Below are 18,796 nucleotides of genomic sequence, written 5' to 3' on the forward strand. Positions count from 1 at the left end.
GGACTGTAGACCCAAATCCCATCCAGCCTTCTCACAAAATCTTGAGTTTAAAAAAAAATGAAATTGATATTGCAATAATTAAGAGGCAAATGTGTCTACCACTGGTGGCAGATAGCATTTCACTTTCATTAAGCAATATAAAATAGACGCGAGAATCCCCGGCTGCCACCCTGACACACCAGGCTTTACAGACTGAATCTTAAATTGCACAATGTCAGTCAGAGCTCAGGAGTTATCAGCATCATTTAATTAACTTTTTTTTGCCAAAAAAAAACCTAACATGTTAGAATAAAATATAAAAGTGTAATCTCTGTGCAAACCTCCCACTAATGATGCCCCCCGGCAGAGGCCTGAGCTGCTCCTCAGGAATCAGGGTATCTAACACTCTTTGTCCTGTCCCCAAGCCTTGTCTCACAGCTGAAAGGAAAGAGAATTCTACCTGGCCCTAGAAACCTCAGGAACTGGGAGTGGATTTCCTTACTTGAGACACTTTTCTTCCCTAATGCTACATTTCAGCCACTTTCCTACTGAAATGGAAATGTCTTTTTGTTCTTTAAGGAGGAAAAAAAAAAAAGGCAACAAACCTTTTTTTTTTTTTTTTTTTTTTTTTTTTTTTCCCTAACTCTAGTAAGTGGTGTGCTAACTGGAGTCTCTGGCTCCAAACACGAGAAGATAGTCTTGCCTATGAATTTTATGAATGGGCACAGTCATGGCTGCTACAGGGAGAAAGAGTGAATCTGAGTTGCAGGGCTGTGCAGCTCATTCCAGTGAGATGGGGAGGAAGGAGGCACAAGCAAAAGAGGAAAGTGGTTTCGTGAGTCAGAAGAGGGCAAAGTCTTTGCCATGCTATAGTTGGTATGAGCTGGGATTCTCTCTTTGGGATGGTCCTGACTACCCTTGGCGCATCAGTGGCAATCAGCAGCACAGGTATACTTACATACTCCTACCACGCCCAGGAATTCCACACCCAGACATTACAAACCAATCACAGAGTTCTTGACAGCCGACCTTGAATTTGGCTTCCGAATCCTTCTACCACCGCACTCACAGAAGCCATTCTTAGTCAACAGGTATCCTCCCCTGAGAGGCAACCCACCTGCCATCACTTCATCAGCCAGAAGTCCTGTCTCACCTGTTGCCACCTGTGTCCCATGACAGCCACCTGGCCTGTCAGAGACTCCAAGCGTTCTTTTGTACATATTCCCCAGTGGCCAGGAGGAGTCTAAACCTAGGGGATTCTTCCCAAGTAATTGAGCCAGGAACTGTCAGTTAGAAAGGAAAAAAAAAAATGAAAAAGATTGCTTGGATGGGGGGTTTCTTTATACAAGAAACAAAGAAAAGAAAAATGTTATGTTTGCGTTATCATCAATTCCTCAGCTAACTGTTTGTTCTTTTTTCCTTCTGTTTTCTTTCTATAAAGAAATAAAGAGTTTAAACATAGGTAAGATGAAGAACTCTTTCCCATATAATTTGCTATGGTTCGTTTGTTCCTTGTGTTTGCTTTCTTGTTTTTTGTGCTTCTTGTGTAATGTCGTATATTTTTATGTACCAAATACAGTAACTTTTTTATGTGCTAATTGTGTGTTGTGGATATGATAAGCTTTTGCAATTATGAAATGCAGTCAAAAAGCAACCAAATAAGCTGACAGTAATTAGAATTTCTGGGAGATGAGAGAGCATGATAATGAACCCTCAGTGAACCTCTGTCCCGGCTGCTCAGTATGGTCCATAATTGGGCTAAACAGTTGAGGCAAACTTCAGGCTTTTGTAAATGCTGGACTAGGTTCACAAAAGCTCTAATGAACTGGAAACGGGTCAAAAACTCATTTTCAACTCATTAATGATTTTCCCCTAGATATGTGGTCATTTAAACAGCACACACACACACACACGAACACATACACACATGCATGCACACACGCACAACACAAGTTAATTGTCAATCTACCAGTCAGAATGAATCCAACAGTTAGGTACATTGAGAATTATTATGAAGTTAAATCACCCTTGAGTAATATGAAAGATATAGACCAAGTACTTTTTGGCTAAAGCTCCTCTGTCGAGGTGCCGATTCAAGGTTATTTGAAATCATATTGGTAGAATTCACATGTCAAATGTGCAACACGCATGTATGCGCGCGCACACACACACACACACACACACACACACACACACACGAGCCCTGCAGTGAAGTAGACATAGCCTGAGTTTTCTGACAGAAAAGACGCCCATTCTTCTTGGAGGCACGGAGAAGGGCAACTTAAGGAAGGCTGTCTCCAGCCATGAAACCCTTTGTGACCATGGGTCAAAAATGAACATAAACAAACAAACAAACAAACAAATAGAATCAAATTACCTGGTATCATTACGCTCAAAGGGGTAGCCATTTGTAGGAAAGGAAAAAAAAAAATCTCCGCCTTTGTAATCTTGAAACCCCTCAAACTGGCTGGTGATAGATACTCCAATGCAGCCAGTTTTTCCCTAAGAATAGAAATGTCCCCACCCCACCCCCAAGACTCCCTCTTCCTGGAAACCCACAGGCCAGCCATGTTTGCTCCTCACCACAGCTCCCAACATGGAGCATGGCTTTCCATTGTTCCAAAACTGTTCTCTGAGAATCATGGTTAGAAAGACTACCTGAAGAATGGTCTCCCAAGCAACCGCTCACCCCACCTGTCAGCTCCTTTGCCAGAGATTTGGAAAAGCCTCCTCAGATCGGGGTCCCTAGAAAGTCCAGAATTAATTATCTTGTTCATACATAGGCACAGATGTGCAGTGCTTTGGTCTTCCTGAGGATCACGCCAGCTACTGTTCATTTAGTAAGAGGGTGCAGCATCTAATTAAAAAATGGCATGGATTTTTCCCTTTCTGCCCTAATTTGTTTTGCATATATGGATACTCTCTAATGACTTGGCCAAAAAAGTGGGGGTGGGGGGTGCACAGAAAACAAAGGGAGAGGGAAGGAAAAGAAAAAAAAAACAGAGAAACCCACTCTTTCAAAAGACCTTGACTTCCAGTTCAATTACCAGTCCTAATAGCAGGAATTAAAGATGGCCTCAACGCACAAATAGTTCCCAAAATAGCTTCTTAACTCTTTTTTCTTAAATCAGGCAAGAACCCAAATGATAGCATTTTAATTAGTAATTTACCAGCTAATGTCCACAGGACAAACGCACCTGACACAGACTGCCATCACGCAAGCTTTCCCTTCACCTCTTCAAACCCCTCCCCTCCCATCATTCTAGAATATAATTGCAAAATACCTGGATAAAAGGGCCTTCACTTGTTCTAGGTACATGGAACCCACCCACTGGGTCAGAAACCAGCACCCACCACTACCCCCCAGGAGATGGGGGTAATTTGAATAATCAGCACTGGAGTGCTATGAGCACTCTTTCGGGTCCCAGCTGCCGTTCGTACAAAGGGACGAGCTATAAGCTTTTGAGCCAGAAGGACCAGGACCATTAGCAAAGATCAGATTTGATGGTGTCATTTCCCAAGTAAGAACCCTGATACCCGATGCTGCCAAAGCACTTGCCCGAGGTCCCAGCTAGGTTCAAGTCAGACATTTTCCGTGTCTTAATCCTGAGCCAGTTCTCTGAGTCTCCATTCTGACTAGACTCACAGAAGATACTGAGAGGCGTGGCAGAGAAAACGCACACTACTTCACACACATAAGGGATTCACATCCAGGGAGGCTCGGGACTCACACTGAGATCTTGGTGTTAATTCAGCACTTGAAAACTACATCTCCTGTGCTAGTAATTCAGATGCCGGATGCTGGCTTGGCCAGAATCAACTACATGTGCCGGCAAGATAACTCCACATTGCACTAAATGCCAGTTGCGTTTGCATAAACCCTAGGAAACAATCAGCTCTAAGGCCAAGGGTTAGGGATGGCTCTGGGGAGCTCTTCATCGGAAGCCTTAGAAAACTCCAGGTTGCTCCAGTGTTTGCGACCTTGGAGGTCTTGTGGAGGCATAGATGAAAAAGTGAACATGGTCATGGGATTGGGTTCCTAAATCCCATGAGACAGTACACTAAGCCCAAGGGAAATACACGAAGCTGGCATTGAGTGACTGTCCTTGCTCTAAAGTGGCCAAGACTGGAAGGGGTCTTTTGCCAGTTTAATGAAGCAACATTCTGTTACTTTGATGGGAGTCCTTGCATCCCAAAATAGTATGAGAAGCTTCAGCCTAATCATGAGTATCTGGAAGCCAGGATGTGTTGAAATCTAAGGGTGTCACTAAGTCACTAAAAGGAAAAAACAAAAAACAAAAAACAAACTCTAAGAAGGTAAGAATCACCTCCGATCCAAGAGTCCAGCTGCATAGTCCCTTCTTTCCTCTTTGTGCTTCCCTAAAGCAACAGCCCAGGACACAAATACTACTTGGCCGTAGACCCCGTGACCGGCTCGCTCTACGTCTCTGACACCAACAGTCGCCGAATCTACCGAGTCAAGTCTCTGAGCGGTGCCAAAGACCTGGCTGGGAACTCAGAAGTCGTGGCAGGGACTGGCGAACAATGTCTACCCTTCGATGAAGCCCGCTGTGGGGATGGAGGGAAAGCTGTGGACGCCACCCTGATGAGTCCTAGAGGTAAAGACCACAGAGAGAGAAACCTCTCTACCCCTCTCGAAAAGCCTGCTGCAAGCTGAGCAAATCCATGTAACCTAAAGACCATCTTGTGTTGTTTTGTTTTTCCCTAAGATCATTTATTGTTGAAGCTTCAGGACTTTATTAAAAGTAAAGCACTTATTTCTAAAAGTAAATTTTACCACTCACATATACCATTTATAGAAACATGGTAGTCTGCACCTGGACTCTCTGACTGCTTCACAGAGTCACAGAGGACCAGAAGGCAGTGTGAGCTCCATCTGTCAGAGAGGCAGCTGTAGGGACTGAAGAAACAGTAGAGCCCAGGGGCTTCCACCATACCAGACTTTGATGTTAGGCCTAGTGTATTCAAAGTCTGAGACACCACCTCTGTCGTGTTGCGAATACCCAAGGAAACTGTAGCAGTTAAGAACGGAGGGGAGGCTGCTCAGTGAGGTAATGCTTTTTCCTTTTAGCTGAAAGAATGCAATCCACCTCCAGTTCGGTGGTTCTCAACCTTCCTCATGCTGTGACCCTAATGCTGTTCCTCCTGTTGTGGTGACCCGCCCCCAACCCTAAAATTAAATTTTTGTTGCTACTTCACAACTGTAATTTTGCTACTGTTACAAATTATAATGTAAATGTCTGTGTTTTCCGATGGCCTTCGGTGACCCCTGTAAAAGGGTCATTTGAACCCCCAACCCCAACCCCTGGAAAGGAGTCAAGACCCACAAGTTGAGAACCTCTGCTCTAGAAAGATACGTGCCCTTGTCTTCCTCCTTAGGTTAATCCAGTTGGTCTAGCTGATCTCCTGGCCAAGGGACTCTCCCTCAGGAAAAGCCACACTAAAGGGGACAGGAGGAATAATTAGCCCTTTAATGATATAGTGCACTTTCCTTCCCCAAAATTCCCAGCCCCTGGTGCAGTCACTACAAGCCGCCATGATGTTCCATTGAGTCTGCCTGCCTTTTTGAGCCTTCACTGGGAAAGATGTTACTGCCTCATTCTTGTCTCCTGTCTTTTTCTTCCAGAAGCTGACAGGAGCCTAAGTTGACTATTTGATACCTTGGGCTTTCTCACTATTTCTCTAAAGCTCCCCGCCCTGCCAAGCACCTGCTCATCTACCCTGTGGCTGGCTGGCCTCCAGGCTGTCTTAATGTAAATAGTATGGCTTCCTCTAGTTCTCCTTCCTCCTCCTCCAGGCAGCTGCTGAGATTTACAATTTGTCTGCCTTGGGTATTTTTCTTTTAAATGCTAATTAAATTGTCCATGAGCTTCAGAGAGGAGAGAGGAGAGGGGAGAAGGGGGAGAGAGAGAGAAATAGAGAGTGAGAGAGGGAAAGAGAGAGAAAAAGAGAAAGAGGGAAAGAGAGAGAGAGAGAGAGAGAGAGAGAGAGAGAGAGAGAGAGAATGAGAATTGGAGGAGGGCTGGATAGATGTCTCACTTAGTGTTCAGGTCCCCAGCACTTACATCTTTATTCATTCATTCATTCATTCATTCATTTCATTTCATTTCATTTCATTGTTTAAATGTAAGAAATATCAGGTGCAATGTACATACCTGTAATTCCCTACTCCAGAGAGGAAGAGACAGGGGGATATCCCTGATTACATCAAATCATCAAGTTTCAAGTTCAATAAAAGCCCCTATCTCAAAAAAATAAATGGAAGAGCACCCCAACATCAACTTCTAGCCTCCACATGCATGTGCACACATACAAACATCTACATGTATACACACACACACAAGTTAAATAAATAATGAAGTTTAAAAAAAAAAAAAGCATGGGTATTGTTTCCATGAGTCCTGTCCTGGCAAGTTCCTGGGATCGATGGACAGCTATTTGAAAGGACTAAGGATGCTTGGGGTTAAGGAGTAATCGTATCAGGGTCTAATTCTTGTTAGCATTTTTAGCTACTGTGCAAGCAGCCTGCAGCATGGATTAAGGATGCCAAGCCTTGTATTTGGGCACTGAGATGAAAACTCAAAAGAAATAGAAGCTGCAATCTGTGTCTTATCAGCCCTGCTGCGACAGGGAAACGCCAGGGCTCTGCGTCCCCTAGGGGCACTGAAGTGCTGATTGGAGTCAAGGCTTAATTGGGAATTCTTCCTGGAGGATACATTTTTGAATTGGGAGTTTGTGGCTGAAAGCGTTGCTGTTTCTCAGCCTCGTTGTCACAATTAGTCGTGAAGGGTATCTGAGCAATACACTACCCATCATTTTTCAGAGCAATGAACTTTAGTAATAACTCATTTTCCAGAGAGCAGAGTCAGGGCTGTTTCCTCATTCATTTGCAACTCTGGTTCCTCTTCAGCTCAAGGTGACGTCACTGGCTGGAGGGAATATAGCAGACACTCTGAGAATTGTGCACAGCACAGCACTGTGTCCTTGAGAAATGTTTGCCTTTAAAGGACTGAGAGCTAGTGTTCTGAGGATGCTTACCCATCCCAGTAAGGTCCCTGGTCCAGGCACATCATGCCCAGAGTAGGGCATCCCCCATCTCCTCCACAAACCATTCTCCTGTCCAAAAAGGTACATCCTACGCTTCCTTCCCCAGGTATTGCGGTAGACAAGAACGGGCTTATGTACTTCGTTGACGCCACCATGATCCGCAAGGTCGACCAAAATGGAATCATCTCCACCCTGCTGGGCTCCAATGACCTCACAGCTGTCCGGCCACTGAGCTGTGATTCTAGCATGGACGTGGCCCAGGTGGGACTCTTTATTTCTCATTGTTAACTAACCTCTAGATAAGCCTATGGTTCCTTCATATTCCAATGTGAGTTGGGAGCATGCACTCTGTATGCACCTGGGGAAGAATCAAGGTATCCATATGAAAAGTACAGGATGGAAAAGAGACGGGGAGAAGAGAGAGGCAATAGAGAGGAGATAGAGGAAGGGGGAGGGGGGAAAGAGAGGGAGGGAAAGGGAGGGAAGGAAGGAGAGAGAGAGAGAACAGAGAGGGCAATTCTACTCTAAGAAGCAAACCTGGCAGCACACGCTAGCAGTAGCAGATTACAGGGTAGGGGTTGCTGTGTAATTATCTCCCGTCTCCATCATTCTCAAAGATCTGCGACTGTATGGTTTGGTGTTACATGTCAATCAGAACTTCCCTGTTAATCTGGAATGATTGCATCTTCGCTATATAAACCTCCACTTTGTGTAGTAGTCACTAGAGCAAAGCCCTCCTCAATCAGCCTCTAAAGTGTGTGTTTCTCCGTCGGGTCTCTTACAGTGAGTGGCAGAGACCACGGGTTCCTCAAATGTGCAGCGTTCGTTCAAAGAGGCCAGCATGTATGTTCACCCCATCCATGAGTCTTTTCAACCTTTGGTCAGACTCATAAATTTTAACTCAAATTTCCCAACAAACTGACAACTTGCTACTGAGATTTTTTTTATTATTATTATTATTTCAAATTCCACAGAGGAAGAATGCATTTGACTTGGCTTTGTTCATTTCTTTTTTTTTTTTTTCTTTTTTTCTTTCAAACGCTCAAGTTGTAGTTTGTTAGCCAGCCCATTCTTTGTTTGTTCTTTAGCTAGGGCCACCTTCCAAGCCACATGGTTGCTTTTCTCCAATTTAGACAAATGTGTCCTCTCTAAATGAACACAGCCTTCCCTGACCCACAGCTTGCAGAGCTGACTATGGGCTGAAGGGTCTTGGTCCCTTATCCATTTATCTACCTGTCCACTGCAGTGGACGGCTGTAGCCCTGGTTAGTCATCTGAAGCTGAGAAACAGTGTCGTGGATAGAGCTGGCAGGATCCAGTCAGGACAGATGAAACTGAAGGAGGAATTTGTCACATGCTCCCCTCGCCTCTATCATCAACAGCCAGCTCCGGCAATGGTTCAGTGATTAGCATTCCTAGTACAGTTTGCTCCTAAAGGCTAAGTTGGTGCTGGAGAGATGGCCTCAAGCAGGCGCTTGTTGCTCTTGAGGAGACTTGGGTTCGAGCCCCGGCATCCATGTGGTGGGTTACAGCCATACGTAACTCCAGTTCCAGGGAATCCAATGGCCTTACCCCTTCTGATCAGGCACACGTGAGTTCCAACATGCATGCAGGGAAAGCATTAACACATATAAAATAAAATAAATATTTTTAAAAGCTAAGTCTTTTTCTTCTAGATGATAAAATCAACATGTTAGAGGCTGTACTTGAAATGCCATCTGTCGTGTACAGGTCCGTCTAGAATGGCCGACAGACCTCGCCGTCAACCCCATGGATAACTCCCTGTACGTTCTGGAGAACAACGTCATCCTTCGGATCACCGAGAACCACCAGGTGAGCATCATCGCGGGACGGCCTATGCACTGCCAGGTTCCCGGCATCGACTACTCGCTCAGCAAACTTGCCATCCACTCTGCTCTGGAGTCAGCCAGCGCCATTGCCATTTCTCACACTGGGGTGCTCTACATCACTGAGACAGACGAGAAGAAGATCAACCGCCTCCGCCAGGTCACCACCAACGGAGAGATCTGCCTCTTAGCCGGGGCGGCCTCTGACTGTGACTGCAAAAACGATGTCAATTGCATCTGCTACTCGGGAGATGATGCTTACGCCACGGACGCCATCCTGAACTCACCGTCCTCCTTAGCCGTGGCTCCCGATGGCACCATCTACATTGCAGACCTTGGGAATATCCGGATCAGGGCGGTCAGCAAAAATAAACCTGTTCTTAACGCATTCAACCAGTATGAGGCTGCATCTCCGGGAGAACAGGAATTGTACGTGTTCAACGCTGATGGTATCCATCAGTACACGGTGAGCCTGGTGACCGGGGAGTACTTGTACAATTTCACGTACAGCGCTGACAATGACGTCACCGAGTTGATTGACAACAACGGGAATTCCCTAAAGATCCGCCGGGACAGCAGTGGCATGCCCCGCCACCTGCTTATGCCAGATAGTCAAATTATCACCCTTACTGTGGGCACCAACGGAGGCCTCAAAGCCGTGTCCACACAGAATCTGGAGCTGGGCCTCATGACTTATGATGGAAACACTGGACTCCTGGCTACCAAGAGTGATGAAACCGGATGGACGACTTTTTATGAGTAAGTAGGCTTTTAACCAATCTCTGTAGAGCTCTCCCCTTGCTCTATCCCATCGCCTTTAAAAATGCCTAGTCACGTCTTGCTAACTCTAATGACTTCTTATAGCTGCAGGATATTCATGTCCCTTCTCCTGACTCCTAAATGATTTGCTCTATCGGGCCTCTGATATTGTGCATCCTCCCCGCCAGCATTGGGAATTCCTGTTGTCTGCTCTCCGTTCAAACTTCAGGATATTGGACACGCACAGCACCTGGGAGATAAAGTGCTGATTAACCCCACTGATTATTCATGTTTGCCATGGGTGCGGAAATTAGAAACGAAGTGGGAGGGTCCCAGCGGGGCTTCTGTGATTTAACAATAGGTCCAGCAACACACTTGATTGCACAGACAGGTAGATAAACTCTGAATTTCCTCTTTAGCAGAAGCAGATCAATACAGATAAAGTGCTAGGTATATTAAAAGATGTGAAGGCTGGCCATATTTTCCCCTAACAATTATCTCATACTTAATAGTTCGACCGTTTGCTTTGCCAAAAAGCTGTTTCCCCCAGCTCCTGAAGCGGCTTTGGTCAAGCAAACCTGCCGCTACAGGTATTAACCTAAGAGCTGGTGGTTGGAGGAGGCTAGTCCCCAATGACCTGCTGGAGACGGAATGGAATTTACCAGCCTCTGGGCTCTCTCCACAGCAGTGAGCCAACGTTAGACAGTGGAAGTCCTGGCTTGCTTTCGGTGTTGCTGCCAGCTGAGAATTTAGTAAGTTAGGGAGGGGATACCGCAGAGAGATGGAGGTGGGAGGGACAGGAAAAAAAGAAGACTTCATTGTTGATCACGCTTAAATCAACAATGTTCGCTTCCTGTTTGTACGCCAGTGGGTTTGGGAGAATGCAAAGGAAGCTGTCGCCACCTGCTGGCCGTTTTACTGCATTGCAGAATTGTTGCCTGGTCCTGACTTCCTTCTTGGGGCTTCTTGGGGCTTCTCGGGGACTTCTGAGCAGCTTCACATCCTTCAAGGTGCTGGTACTTGGTTGTTCTTCACCGGCTCTTTTCCTCTGTGGGGACCATCTGCCTGTCACCTTTAGTTCTCAGCACAGTTGCGTTAAGGCTTTAATCCACAAACCTCCCAGATGCTTCTTGCTGGCCGTTTTATCAAATGACCCAGGGCATGTACAGAGTAGCTGTTAAATCCTTGAACGAGGAGCAAAAGCTGGGGTAAAGGGCACCCTCCTGAATTAGGCCCAGGTTGGAGTCCAGCTCTGAAATTCAGGTGTAGGGGTCCCACAAAAATGAGCTCTTGATTGAAGGCAGCTTTGGAAGCCCCAGCCTTGGAATTAAATTTTCACCATTTGCAGGCTATTGAGTCTGTATAGCGTATCCTGGGCACAGTCCACCTTAGAGGGAATATCAGATTGCACGGCTTTCCACATGAGGAAGCCTGGCCTACCAGGAAGGCCCCAAGCCTCTGCATCAGGATGGCAGTGGTGTGGATGCCCGCTCCGATATGTACTTCCTGGTTGGCATTGAACAACCTTCTCAATCTCCCTGAGCTTCCCTGTTCACGTCTATGAGACGGTAGTACCAACTGCACAGGAGTTGTGAGCATCCATTGACAGCTTTAGATATCAGCAAAGATTGGCATTCAGAAGCTCAACAAAAACTCGATGCTAACAAGACTGGAGGGAAGCAATAAAGCACATCTCTGTCTCTGTCCCCTCCTGCATGAAGAAGGATGCAGGAACTGGACAGGGACTTCATTTCAACAGCAGAATTGAGGGGTGCCCTTTACACTTTCAGTCCTCTCGGTGCTTTGCTTTGTATTCCCACTTGTGTGGATCCCCATACCCTGAGGGTCAGAGTCTACCTTAGGAAACTGAGGTCCAGAGGGGTAGAAAAATATAACGTCCCGGGCCCACCAGAAGAGAGGCACTGTGATGTGTGCCCTGCTGTTACGGCCAACTCTTCCTCCAAATCTAGCCAGTGGGAAAACAGCAGGTGTCACACAGTCTAGATGCTGACTTCCTGGAGAATGAAGCTTAGCAGTTATGTTCTAGAACAAGTAGGCTCTGTGGTCTCCCAAACAGACCCAAATGGGTCACTCTAGAAACAGTTACATTGCTCTGTCTTAGAAGGTGGCTTTTGGAGAGCCAACCAAAATGAAGATGTAGGGACTGGGCTTTGGGGGTCCTCCCGTGTTGCCATGTCCTCAGAGTAGGTAAGAGCAGCCCTGGTTCATTCTTTGCCTTTTCATCTATTTATGAGGCATAAAATTTTGTCCATTTCACTCCAATCCAAGTCCCCAGTGCTTTCACCAGCTGCTTCCTCATGAGAGGTGTTTGGTGGATGGCTGTTGACTATAAACAAGTCAAAAGCCCCGAGGCACCAAGGTCCTACCAAGTCTGTTGAGTTAACACAGAGACCCCATTGCTGGTGATCACTACTCTCGGTCCAGAGGGCAGAGAGGTTTCTATACAGACAGCTGAATCTGCATATCTGTCGTGGGGAAAACAAGCAGCTGCATCCCCCACCTGAGAGTCAGTCCGCAGGCCAGGGAGCATGCTTTCTCCACAAAGCCTGTGAGATGCCCATTCCATCCCCTCCAATTCCCCCAGAGTGAAAGCTTCATTTCCTCCTCTCAGAAGGGTGGACAGCAGCCTGCTCATCACAGGTGTCCTGGAACTATACAGTGTTGGCCTTCAAATCCTGCTCGGGTTCCAGGGAATATACTCAACACAGTCCCTGCATGGTGGATCTCTGCTAAGCACTGTGCAAGACGCCCGAAGTCCAAACATTATCACTGCATCACTTTCTTATTTTAAAATACTTTTATGCTTCTAAAATACAAAACGAAGCTACAATTACTAAACTATAGGAATATTCAAAGGAAACAAAAATTAGTCAAAATCTCACACAGAAAACCACCATGAATATTTATATGTCTATATTTTCAGAGATGCTTGTCTACACTTGAAAACACATGTGCTAGGGATGGAATGGTCTTTGTTTTTCCCTTCTCCACTCAACTCTGTTTCTGTGTGTGCCGGTGTACACATACATGTGTGTCAATAAATAGGAACCCACGCTGTTCATTTTGACAGCTGCCTAGGCTTCTGTCTTATGTAGAGGTAATTATTCAATAATCTTTAATAACTGATCCTTCAGTATAGTTCTAATTCGTCATTCGTGTAGATAGAATCTTTGGACCCACATCTGAGAAACCACACCTTTAGTAGAAAAAAAGACTGACAGAAAAGACCCAGGTGCCCTCCATAACAACAGCATCAAGCCTTTGCAGGGAAGATGCTCTCAGGATTCCCACTGCACACTGTCCTAGGCAAGGGATGGGACAGACAATAGGCTTGACCCCCAGCTCACTAAGCTTCCTGTCACCCTCATTACCTTCATCCCACTGGCCATGCAACTCGGCACCTACAGAGCTTGACTGTTTCCTCTTCTCCCTAAGGATAACAGTTGCCAGGTCATTCCTCGACTGACCCAGTTCTCCATCCCAAGTATCCCAGATCCCTCCATGTGTTTTATCAGTAATTTTCCCCACGGCTTCCCCATGGGACCCCCCATGGAGAACCTCATTCCCTCCCACATGCTGGACCTGTCACTCAGAACCTGCCAACTGGGTTCCTTTCCCTAGTCCAGAAGGAGACCCTCCTTCAGGTAGAGGTCCAGACTTGTATATCCTTTCTCACTCTCTAAGCAAAAGCTTCACTGCTCCATCCTCCTCCCCGTCTGTCTCTCCTGATTGTAAGGGCCCCGTGCAAGATTGCTCAGAGGCTTCCATATATAGAATACAGGAAGAGCCATTCTCTTCCCCTAATGTCTAAAAAGTGTAAGAACAGCGGCCTTCTAGTGAGGGCAAATACTTGCTACCTGGAAGCGGCGAAACCAGATCCGCCTGCTTAGAAAGGGGCAAAGACAACATAGATCTGTAAAGAACTCTCTTCACGGAGTTGTGCAGGCAGCAAGTGTAATCACGGCACGGTCAGACGTGAGGACAACTGAGATCCAGGAGCCTCCCGGCAGGCGAGTGTATCTGAGCTTGGTTGATCTGAGACTACTACGTGACTGAGCTAGGCTTCTAGTGCTGTAGCTGTTTGGCCCAGGCTGACTTGTGAGAGGTCTACAAGGTGAGGAGTGGAACGAGGTGGGACCCCAGCGAAAGACTAAGGCTGGGCAATCTCAAATGCCTGAGGTAAACAGTGCGGTTTAGGAGCTGGAGAAGTGACTCTGTGATTAAGAGCACCGGCTGCTCTTCTGGAGGACTCAAGTCCACCAGCATCCACACTGGGTGGCGCACAACTGCCTATAACTATAGTTCTAGAGGATCTTACGTTCTCTTCGGTCTTTCATGGGCACGCACGCACATGCACACAGGCACACACACACACATGCATGTGCATTTAAAAATAAATAAGAGTTTGGTTTGCTCAGCAGAGGTGAGGCACAATAGAGTGGAGAGTTGAGAGTATCAACTTGTTCCTTTATGTGTAGTTCCACAAAGACATAAAGGATGCTTACAAGGATTCCTACCAGCTCAGGAAGTAGTGTTAAGCATGTCCTGCTTGACACTCAGGGACAGGTTTCCACTGAACTGAAATTAGTGATACCAACAGGAAAGAGGCAGCATTGCTCCTCCGGGCAGGAGGAGGTCTGGGAACCTCGAGACTTCAGTGTAGAACACCATCCATGATCACCCCACCCACCTCTGGTCTCTCTTTCTCTGCTCCTGTGGGTCTGGCCTTCCTGTGCATCTAAATGCCAAAGAAACTTCTGTCTCCACAGACTGTGCTTCCAACTACTGTTTCTCTCCTCCAGCTATGACCATGAGGGCCGTCTGACCAATGTGACACGCCCCACGGGGGTGGTGACCAGTCTGCACCGGGAAATGGAGAAATCCATCACCATTGACATCGAGAACTCCAACCGTGATGATGATGTCACTGTGATCACCAACCTCTCTTCAGTGGAGGCCTCCTATACAGTGGTACAAGGTAAGGTCCAGGCAACCTCCGCTCCAAGCCCATCCACAGTCCCAGAGCCAGCAATCCCTCACCTGAGAGAACTTCTAAACATCCAGAACATTCCTCAGCTTTCTGTCTTACTCAAATGTCTACAGCAAACCCACTCTTCCAGAAAACAGTCTCAAGGGGAAAAAATAAAATAAAAATAAATCTCTCAGATACAGGGACATGTCATACCCTCTCACCAAAGATTTAGTTACCAGGGGAAATCTACATATGTAAAAACATCTGAGTTTATGCCCCAACTACTTTTTTCCTGTTCCTTACCTTTTATTTTTCCCTTTGCCCTCTAAAAATCCAATTATTAGCTCAAGTGCTGTTTACTCTCCAGGGCTACCACTGGATTTTGGTTTTGTCATTCCATTCTGATTCTCTACCACAAACATGTTTTTATTGAGTTGGCTGGCCTGAGATCCAAGCTCTTGAGCAATCTCTTGCCAGGACCCAGATCCCCAAGGTCTCCGACCACCCGTTGTTTTTGTTGTATTGCAGTCCAGGGCAAGCACAGAGGCTGGCAAGAAGCAGCCTTCTGCAGATTAATTTTTTCCTTTAATTAAGATATAATGTCGGTGGGCTAGCCAGTTGTCAAAGGATAAAAGTGTCGTCTCGGCAGATAAATGATGACATTTCTAGACTATTATCCCTCGGCAAAGCCCATTTCAATGGCTCTATTTCTGCCCTGCCAGATGATTAATGTCCTTCTGTATGATGGCCGGAGTCACTGAGTGACAGGTACACTCTTGCTCACTCTCCCAAAGCTGGCATCTCTGAGGCAAGCCCAGCCTGGCTCCTTCACCAGGATGATGTGCAAACAGTGTGCCTATAAAAGTGGGCTCCTGTATGTGATTCTCTGATACAGGAAAAGGTCAGAAGTCTGATTGACTGGCATAGATTCTACTCGGGAAGATAAACACCCATTATCAGCACCTACTGTCTCCATCTACCACACACTGTGTGTTTCCCACGTTCTTTGGTAATATAGAGATACAGGCAGCCGAAAAGAGAAGGGAAGGTAGCTTTTTCTCTTCACCGAGCTGCTGAACACTGAACTTGCTTAGCAGTGCATCTGACCTGCGGTTAGACCATCAACCTTGGGTTAGATGATAGGCCAAAGGGGAGGAAAAACTGAAGTAGTGTGCCTTTCATTTATTTTTTTTTTTTCATATAAGCTAAAATATATATGTTAAAGTTCGGGGATTTGATTGACACAAATTGTGTAGGCAATAGACATCTTTAAATGTTTAAATGTGCTATTAATAGTCTTCAGTGAGTAAAAGAAAAATATCACGGCATAATTATTTCTGGAGTGCCACATATTAATAATGTTTTCCTTCCCATGGATCAGTAGCATCTCCTCTACTCACCTTCCCATTGTGTGTGTGCTAATTGAAGGCGGCCTCAGACTGACAGCTGCAAAGTACCATGGAAACCTGCAAAAATAGGGGTTCTATTCTCTCCTGACTAATCGAGTGGATAATTTCTCTCCCCACACCCACCCCCCCCCACTCCCATTCTTCCAGATCAAGTGCGAAGCAGCTACCAGCTCTGCAATAATGGGACCCTGCGGGTGATGTATGCCAACGGCATGGGTGTTAGCTTTCACAGCGAGCCCCACGTCCTTGCGGGCACCATCACCCCCACCATTGGGCGCTGCAACATCTCACTGCCCATGGAGAATGGCCTGAACTCCATTGAGTGGCGCCTGAGGAAGGAACAGATCAAAGGCAAAGTCACCATCTTTGGGAGGAAGCTTCGGGTAAGTGGGTCCACTCTGGCCCCCGCACAGACTCGGAGGGGACAGGTCCCTTCATCACACGGCAGAGGGAATGTTAGTTAGCCTCCAGAACACTTTCCACTTTCAGAAGATGGAAGATTTATTCCTCTGGGTTTAAGGGGAAATCCCTCCATTCCCCGAGATGGATGGGCAGCAGTCCCTGGGATAGATTCACTGGATGCCTCAGCTGGAGAAAGTATTGGTCTTCTTTATGCCATCTCCTCCTCACTGCCAACTTCACTATCTGGACAATACGAGGCTGGTTTCCCACGATGTGCTTAGTAATTTGCTAGATACTGAAAGAACAAAAGTATAATGTGTGCTCCTCACAGCCATGAAGTGATATTCTTCTGAAAAATGGCAGACACAGGATGATCACTGGGTATGTGAAGACAGGTCCCTTGGGGTTAGTATGTGGTCCCAAAAATAAAAATATAGATATAAATAAATAGGTGAGCAGAAGGAAGTCTTGACCAGCCCTAACTTACATCGTGGAAAAGTTAACAAAGACACACTTACTGAGGACATCTATGCAGAGGCTAACTGAGACATGCCTGTTAAAGACATCCACACTATGAACACGAAGTCAAAGACTTTATTTGTATTACTATAATCTTCCCAATAGCCTTTTGAGATCAATGTTATCACTCCCAGTTCTCAAATGGAAAAGAGAGATTCAAGGAAACTAATTAAATGTCAGGACACCATAGCTAAAACTCAAGGCGAAGCCAGGATTTGACCCCAGGTCAAATCTAGCTTATTCTCAGGCCCGTATCCTTAGCCACAGTCCCACACATCTTCCTGTTTAGATGATCAGAGCACTGTGGATCCTGCCTCTGTCAGGTCTTGTCACACAGAGGGACCTACTTCTACCACCACGGTGACAACCCTTCTCCCCGGGGAAGGAGATGAGTCCTAGAAACCTCAGTCTTCACCATCCCCAACGCATGTTTACCGAGCACTTAGATCCAGGCCCTGAGCTGGACACTTAAGGTAGATGTCACCCAAGCAGAGCTCTGACAGTTTCACCCAGGGGCAAGGGGCATGAAAGAGGAGACAGCAAGAAGCTGACTAATAAAGACCTAAGATAATTGCCGGTCAAGGAGGCCCTAGGAAGACAGCCATCCACCGGGCAAGGCAGAGTCAAAACAATGCTTTAGAATCCCTGGGAGCAGAGGATTGAGGACCTGCCAAACTTAGGTCATAACTTCTGAAAGGCAGCCAGCCAGGTGACCTCCCTGCAGAGCCAGGCCCCTCCACATTAAGATTCCGCCTTTGTCTGACTAGAGTTTAATTCTTCACGTTAGGTTATCAGCAGACTCCCATGTATTTTCTTCCTCTGCCGATATCTGCAAAGTTGCAAGCTGCAGTATCTTCCTAAAGACAAAAATGGAATGAGATTAGTGGCTAAATCCTTAATGACTGGATTCGGGGCTGTGTAATTGATTTTTGATATGCTGCACTGTAGAAGTTGATTATAAGGAGTAATCGTGCCTTTTCCTTGATAAATTAGTTATGCATTTTGACTAAGTTTTCAAAATAAAGATAAATGTGGCCCTAAAATAAAATGGCAATAATCCCAACTCTGAATATTAAAATTCTTAATAATGGTACTTGTGGTAATTAACAGAAGTTAGGCACGCAAGTCTTATAACTGAGTTTCTGCCAGGGTTAGACTTGCTGGCATCGTGTTTATGCAAATCAAAACACAGTTTTATCTATCAACACCTCAACATTTAATTGTCTGGTGTTCGTTCCTGTAACAATAATCACATATCCATTTAGCTCTCTTAAATGAAAATCACTATGAGATTATAACAGGTTGAGTGGACTGAAAATGTAATTTGAAAATGAGGGAGAAAGCCTGGAATTTATTTGCATCTCATTTGTTTTAATTCAGTTCATAAACTGTTTAGTGAATGAAATAAAAGAAACTCCTGGAAACTGTGAGGGAGCCATTGGAGGAAAGGTGTGGGGGAGAAGCTGAGTGCAGTGTGGATTCCGGGACCTTGGCATGCCCTTCCCCCAACCTCACTGTGCTTCGTGAGTTCCTATAGGAACTTTGTAGCCTCTAAACTAGCCGCATCTCTCTGCCCCCACAGCAACCAGGCTGTCTCAGAGCAGGAAGATCTGGACTTCTCTCCCTGTGGCCAGCCTCTTTTCACCCCTTCTCTGTCTCCCATGAGGCCAAGCGTCTTACATCTATTTAGAGAAGAGTTTAATGAGTGCCCAGTCTTTTTGTCTAGCACTGTGGAATAAGTAAGCTAGAGAACAGGAAAGCAGAGGCCTTCTACCGAGGGAGCTTGGGATCTGTCAAAGAGGGCTTTTGTAAGTGGCACCG

The 18,796-nt window shown here is 46.0% G+C and overlaps 1 protein-coding gene across 11 annotated transcripts in view; it reads left to right on the forward strand.

The window, feature by feature from the left end:
- The window catches only part of Tenm2 (teneurin transmembrane protein 2), a 1,226,193-nt gene that overhangs the window by 1,177,089 nt on the left and 30,308 nt on the right, over nucleotides 1–18,796 (forward strand). For 8 of the 11 annotated variants that reach the window (XM_034506847.2, XM_034506844.2, XM_034506845.2 and 5 more), the window contains 6 exons: nucleotides 1,421–1,441; nucleotides 4,366–4,598; nucleotides 7,154–7,308; nucleotides 8,778–9,652; nucleotides 14,476–14,651; nucleotides 16,202–16,437. In XM_034506847.2, the coding sequence (XP_034362738.1) occupies nucleotides 1,421–1,441; nucleotides 4,366–4,598; nucleotides 7,154–7,308; nucleotides 8,778–9,652; nucleotides 14,476–14,651; nucleotides 16,202–16,437 (1,696 nt within the window). The remainder of the gene's footprint in view (nucleotides 1–1,420; nucleotides 1,442–4,365; nucleotides 4,599–7,153; nucleotides 7,309–8,777; nucleotides 9,653–14,475; nucleotides 14,652–16,201; nucleotides 16,438–18,796) is intronic. The other 3 variants (XM_076937038.1, XM_076937036.1, XM_076937037.1) reach the window with 1 other exon arrangement.

The sequence above is a fragment of the Arvicanthis niloticus genome, chromosome 6, assembly GCF_011762505.2.
Source record: "Arvicanthis niloticus isolate mArvNil1 chromosome 6, mArvNil1.pat.X, whole genome shotgun sequence".
Lineage (NCBI taxonomy): Eukaryota > Metazoa > Chordata > Mammalia > Rodentia > Muridae > Arvicanthis > Arvicanthis niloticus.